Genomic DNA, 7,007 nt, shown 5'->3' on the forward strand with positions numbered 1-7,007 from the left:
TCTCTCCAGTCCCCAGACTTCACCTCACTACCAATCTGAAGCAATAGGCCCTTCTGTTTATCCCATTCTAAATAACAGCTTGTCATTTTCACTCCTCCACATTAGGAATGGATGCTTTCTTTATTCCAACATTAAGTTATCTCTTGATCTAAAGGTTAGGTACAAATAGTCTCCTCTCTGGTGTGGAGTATCTACAGTTCTAATTTGCAAAGTCTGGACCTGAAGTTCCTGTCTATTTCTCTTTTCATGCAGAAAACACAAAACTTATTTTTCAAAGTGCTAAGCTGTTTTGGTTTACCCAATGGGGTGTTGGCGTGACATGTCCATACTTAGCAGTTGCAAACTTCCTTCGCTCTATTGATAATGGTTCTTACTTTCCCAAATACTTTGTTTCTGTACCATCACTCAGTGCATGGAGCCCTAAGAGCATTTTCTATAAACAGTGATATACCTCCACACATGGCATTTATTATGCCCTCTGTGGATATAAATCAGTTGCAGGAAGCATGTTCAAATGCTGAGCAACAGGTCTTCCCATTGTGTAAACACAGGGAACAACATGACAGGAAGCCTTAATGTATCAACGATATAAGCCAAAAATCACTTTATTCCATAAGGGCTTAATTATCATTCTTTTGAAAGGCAAGACTTCAGATCTCATGGGAAAAAAAAAAGGAAACCTTTGTTGTCTTTGTGTCCACCTTATGTATAACCAGCTTGTGTCACAGCCCAGGTGTGTGGTACATGTGCTTTCATTGATTTACTGCCCCTCGCTGGCTCCTGTCCTGAGCTGACAACTGGAAGAGTGCTTTGGCAGAGCTTTGACAAGCCCTTATCCTTAAGTTGCCTCTTGCTTTGTGCAGTCTCTGCTCAGAGCAATCACAATCAAACAAATGACAATCTGAGATCTCTGTCTTGTTGTGAGTATGTGAAATCCAATTTAAATTTAAAAAAAAGAAAAAGAAAAGAAGACAAAACAGAAACAAGATTCTAAACTATTACAGTGGACCACATTTTATTTTTCCACTGGCGGGGGAGGGGGTGAAAAGACACTTTAAAAAGAGATGGATTTCATGTCCTCTGTAGCCAGATTCAGTTACAGTGTATTATGTCTTGGGGGGGGGGGATTCTGTCTACCCTAATGTTTTATCACAAAGTAATATTAAGCATATCCAGTATTCCCACGCTCCCCTCTAAATTCTTTGATTTTTTTTTTAACCTCCTTTGTTAGGAACCAACGACAGGGGGGAAAAGATTCCAGGAACAATACCAAGGCAGCCCATCATGCCAAGCAATCAATTTTGTTCCCTAGGCTGTTTTTCCATCATAAAGTCAGGCTTCCTTCGGAAGCGACCCGTTTGCCATTGGTAGGGCTTCGCCTGTACCCAGGGTCAGAGGCATGGACCAGCTGGGGTTGTGTCTCCAGCTCACAGCACCATGCTTTGTGCTGCTGGGGGATAACGGATTCTGGGTCTCACGGGCATCCATCACCTAAGACACAGGACAACTCCACACGGGTCCCGGCGGTTGGAAGGGGAAACAATGTGTGCGAGGACCTGTCTGCTCCGGGCTAGCAGGGTCGGAAGAGTGCAGGGAACAGCTCAGGGCACAGCCCAGGCAGAGGGGGATGGGGGGGAGAGGAAGGAAACCCAGGCACACTCTTACCTCCACATTGAAATAGTGCTCCGTTCCGCAGACTGTGGCACATAAAATCCAAAGCAAGGTTTGCAAGAAAAACACCCCCGAATGATGCACGAAATCCAACCGTCTTCCAGTGCTGAGTGTGAGTAAGATCATAGTGAACTGTGCTTCAATGGACGGACGAGCTCCCCTTCCCTGCGTCTCCCTCTTTCCCTCTCCCTCCCTCTCTGGTTTCCTTTAAAATAAAAAATAAAAAAATAAAAAAAAGAGAAAGTCCTCGGGGTGGCTGAGGGGCTCGCAGGTTCACCCACGACCCGGCCGCCAGTCGGAGGCGCCTGGGGCGGGGGGTGGGGGAGCGCCCCCGGCACTCGGCAGCTCGGGGAAGCCGCGGTGGCGGAGGCCGGCAGGGTCAGCAGCAGCCGCTGGCGTCCACCATCCTCGGGGTGGTGGAGAGAGGTCGGGGTGGGGGTTGGGGGTTCGGTCAACCCAGAAACGTGGCGCCCAAGTTCACCGGCGGTTCGGACTCAAAAGCACCGAATCGTAGCTGCAGCAGCCGCCACCTCAGCCACCGCCTCCAGCCCTCGCGTCCGCCTCCGCCTCCACCTCCTCTTCTTCCTCCCCCCTTCTTCTCCCCCTCCCTCTCCACCGCCTACTCCGCCACCGCCGCCGCCGCCGCCCCCAGCCTTTGCGGGAAGGGCCTGGGCCGCTCCGCGCTCGCTCGCCCGGGCTTCGCCTCCCCTCGTCTCCGCGCTCCCCTCCAGGACGTTCATCCGTAATCTACATAACTCCTCCTTCCCGGGCTCCGCCGGGCTCCAGGCACGGGCGCGCCTGCGCGCGCACACACACACTCACACACCGCCACGCGCGCTCTCCCCGGTCCCAACACACCGCGAGCACACACGCCACACACACACACACTCTCACACACACCCCGCCACGCGCGCCCTCCCTGGGTCCCAACACCCCCCCGCGCGCGCGCACACACACACACACACACACACACCTCCACGCGCGCGCCCTCCCTAGGTCCCACACACACGCGCAGGCACACACGCGCTTCTTAAAGGAGAAGGCTCCTCGGGCTCGCGTGTAAGCGGGGGGGGGGGTGCCCTGGACGGAACGTGGAGGAACCCGCCCACCTTCCTGCGCCAGGCACCCGCGCTAGCATCCCGTCCACCTGGCTCCACCGCTCACCACCAGGCCCGCAGACACCGGAGCGCCCCTCCTTCTCCGTGCTCGGGGTGGGGCTGGAGCTCTAGAGTCTGGCTCCGGCCTGGTCCGGATCTCTAGGCTTCCTTAGAGAAGCAGAGTAATGTGGGGAGCGGGGCCGCTGAGCGCGCCCCGGTTCCCAGGCGCTGCTGGAAGGAAGGGGGTGGGGGTCAGTTATCAAGGATGACCAAGTTTTGGAAAACCTGAGATGGCGAGTCTCCCAAGCCAAGCGGCCAAAACTTTACTTTGTTGGGATGCTGGAGGGGGTGCCGGGGGGGTCTGCCGAGCTGACGTCCCCGGAATCCTGTCTACCTTCGGTACAATCCGCCCCGGCAGGCTTGCGGGCGTAGACACGGGAGCGGGGTCGAGTTAGCTAGTGCACCCTCCTGGAACACCAGGAGACTGGAAAGGTGGCCGGTAGTGTTCCCAAACCCACCACTGCGCCAGGGGTGGGGAGGCCTGAAGGAAACGGAGGGGCTGCGGCCGGAGGGCCGGAGGTAGGGACGGGAGAAGGGAGCCAACTGAGGAAAGGCGAGTTGGAGCAGCTGGGCCGGGCGGGGGCAGAGGCGGCGCGCAGACCGAGCGGAGGCGCGGCTGGCGGGAGCCCGGGAAGCTGCAGGCTAGAGGCGGAGGCTGTTGGCAAGTGGCGCGGGTGAGAGTGAGGCTGGGGGAACCTGGAGAAGAGGCTGCCAGAAAGGACTCGAGCTGCAGCCATGGGAGGCAGCGGACAGACCGGGGAGGCGGCGGCCAGCAGCCGTAGGCAGGTGGTGGTTTGGCGGGAAGAGAGAAGTGGGGAAGGGCGCTAAGCTGACCTGGATGGGGCCGAGCCCGGAAGTGTGTTTCTCCTGGACAGCCAGCAGAGGGGAAGAGAAGCCCGCGGGAAAGCCTAGAGGACGGGAAAGGATGGGAACCAGGCTCCAGGTACCACTGCCACCCCAGAGAGGGAGGTGTCAAAGAGACACTGCCAGGCGGACTGAGGGGGGGGGGGGGGCTGTGAATTGATAAAGCCAGCAAGAACAAATAGGATTTGGGAGATGTCCTGTTTGGTAAGAAGACGGAAAACGTAGAAGAATGGATGGCCATAAGTTGTGTTGGGACCCCCCCCCTCCCTGAATAATTTGTGTCCTAAAGATAGGGGGAGACAAGCTGAGAAATGGGACTTTCTAGTGGTTGGCTTTGAAAATGACTAAATTTGCTAACACAACTTAAGACTCTCAGACTCTCAAAAAAATAATCCAGCTCATGCACAGCGTGTATTTTCACACAATAAGTTTAAAGATTGGACAAATTTTAGCATTATATATAATCCATAGGTTGAGGTGACTTTTATAAAAGCCATCAGACAACATAGAGACAAACTGATGTGTTATTAAAATGATCAAAACATAGTGGGATGTGTTTGTCAATAAATCAAAGAAGTATTTTACATTTGTCTTGGATCTAGCAAGGTGTGAAATTAGAAAAGAAAATGACCCTGTCTTTGAGACAGTATTGAAGGGAAGGCAAAAGACATTTAAGTCAGATGTATAGGAGGAAACAATTCTAGAGTCTTTGCTAAATGAGCCAGAGTATTCCAAGATGATTGGCGGGAGGGGGGTGGGGAGTGTGTATTTCCTGAACTCAAGACTTCAAGGGCTTTAATCAGCAGTTCTTTTGGAAGCTAGCACTTTACTACTTGAGCCACATCCTCATTTCTGGCTTTCTGATGTTTAGTTGGGAATCAGTCTCTTGGGATTTGTTGGTGGAGACTGGCTTCCACTTTGATCCTCACATCTCAGACTCCTGAGTAGGTAGGATTACAGACATGATTCACTGGCACCTAGCTGATAATCAATTTCTTATCTGTTATCTATGCTTATCTTTTATTCTACATTACTTATTTTTATGCGTATTTTTTAGGGATCCAGAGTTAAGTATTCTTGCTTGCTAGTGTGTGTTTATTATTGGGGTTCCTAGAGAGGAGATTGTTTTCCTATCCATAGTAAGTTGGAATACAGAACGTCACCCTTCCCTTGAGGGTGTTAATGAAACTTTTCCTAGAAACTCTTGGCTCTTACTGTCTGTGCTTTCTGTCTGATGCTTTCTCTCTTCTCACTATTTCACAAAAGTAATGTGATTGTCAGAATTACATGTAACTAGACAACAAGGAACCCAATAGAGAAAAGCATTAGCAAGAAATCCCCAAAGAGAAAAGCAGTAATAAGAATTCCAAAATGAAATAGTTGTGCCTGGTGGAGGTTAAAAACATTGCATGAGCGATAAGGGGGCAGGAAAGCAAATGATACCAAAATATCACAAGAGACAAATGGGTGATCTTTAAAAGTATGCAGTTTGGGACATGCTGGGTTATGAGAGTGATTATTACTACTGAAATAACCTTAGAGGTAAATTATGCATTATAACCATCATTGAGCCAGATTTCTCAGTAAACTAAAATCTGCAGAATGAATTCTGTAAGTGGGGATTTACATAAATAGCCCATTCCTTCCTCATATCAATTTATGTGCTTTCTTCCCATTTGCATCAGTTAAACCTACAGTGCTATTTTATTATTAAATTCAGAGAATTCTGGCTTATTGCCAAGCCACTGGCATTCTCTGTTACTCCAGGGGAATGCATATGTAGATCAGGCCTCTAGAGCCTTATTATTTAAGGTGTGCTGTCTACAAGGAAACTTAAGACCTGGGAGCTTGTCAGAAATCCACAATTTCTCACTGTATCAAGATTCCCTGGTGATTCATTGTCATGGGAAAATTGAGACACACTGTTCTAGACTTTTCATTTGGAAGAGATACTTGCAATGTATCAGCCACCTTAAAGCTCTTCAACAGTTAGCATCAGTAGGGTGATAGGCCATTTACACTCAGAGTTATCCTGGTACTGAAATACTATTTGTTTTCTCAAAAATAATTGCCATGTGGCCTAAATTTATTGATGTAATTTCTCAGTTTCAATGGTCCGGTGTTTCTTGACAATGCATTTTGTGCTACAAACTGCTGTGCATGATAACAAATATGACTGTTGTAACTACTTGTTGTAATTTTATGGTTCTGTTGATTTATGGAGTCATTTTTACCTTTGTAGCTATGAATACTTCCCAAGTATTTGGTTTTCTGATTATCTGACTTTTTTTTCAGTCCTGAGGCTTGAACTCAGGGCCTGAGAACTGTCCTTGAGTTTTCAAGGCTAGTTAGTAGTCTACCACTTGAGCCACAGCACAACTTGCAGCTTTTTCTATTTATATAGTACCAAGGAATTGAACCAGGGGCTTTGTGGATGCTAGACAGACATTTGACCACTCGGTCACACTCCTGGCCCTATTTAAGTTTTATTTATTCCTCCATGGAACATATATTGACCACTCTACAATACCAATCAATTGAAGATATAACAAATGCTGAGCGTGTTAAGATGGACAAATAGTTTGGTTCTAACCTAGATAGAATGGACTATTGGACTATAAAGTTGTTTCCAACTGAAAGTGCTATCAAGATAACAAAGATCTAACAATATAAAACATAGAGATAAGATTTTGGTGAAGATGAGCACATAGAAGTGATCTAGGTAAGTCCTTATTTTTTTTTTTATTTTATCACAGAATACCTGTGTTCAGCAGTCCATCATGGCTGGTAAATATGAGGTAGCCATGAGATCCAAGAAGAAAAGACTCAATGGGTGACAGTTTCATATTAATAAGCCAGACTCAGTTCACATAGATGCCCACAATGACATCCCTTCACCAGATTAGCCTCCAGCGCTATAGTAACTGTTCCCCATGATGCTGGTCCCTCATAGCTTATGGCAAGATTTTAGCAGCTCAAGCTAGTAATTTGACCATTTTCTCACTCTAATAGCTTTCTAAGGAAGATTGTTTTTCCCCTCTCAACTTTTTATTTGTTACTTCCACTCTGGTAGCTTTTGAATCTTAATCACCAGACTTAAATCCCTTTGTACAAACTAGAATTAATTAACCAACACTTTCACCTAAAAGTGAGCTTCCAACCAATTTTAGGATGTTTTAGATGGTGTGTACCTTAGATTACCCATTCCTGCCTAGACTCTACTACAAATCCTTCATCACACCTCTGGCTCCTATGTTAATAAAATTTGGTGCTCAATAATGAATCTGTTACTAGTAACAATAGTGTTTTTCATGT

General features: G+C 47.9%; 1 protein-coding gene across 1 annotated transcript in view; it reads right to left on the bottom strand.

The window, feature by feature from the left end:
• The window catches only part of Mmp16 (matrix metallopeptidase 16), a 242,811-nt gene extending 240,912 nt beyond the window's left edge, over positions 1-1,899 (bottom strand). The window contains exon 1 of the mRNA XM_090339029.1: positions 1,666-1,899. Coding sequence (XP_090195155.1) covers positions 1,666-1,797 — 132 coding nt within the window. The 5' untranslated portion in view covers positions 1,798-1,899. The remainder of the gene's footprint in view (positions 1-1,665) is intronic.
• Positions 1,900-7,007: the final 5,108 nt, after the last annotated feature.

Source organism: Megascapheus bottae, chromosome 9 (assembly GCF_031878675.1).
Source record: "Megascapheus bottae isolate mThoBot1 chromosome 9, mThoBot2.hap1, whole genome shotgun sequence".
Classification (NCBI taxonomy): Eukaryota; Metazoa; Chordata; class Mammalia; order Rodentia; family Geomyidae; genus Megascapheus; species Megascapheus bottae.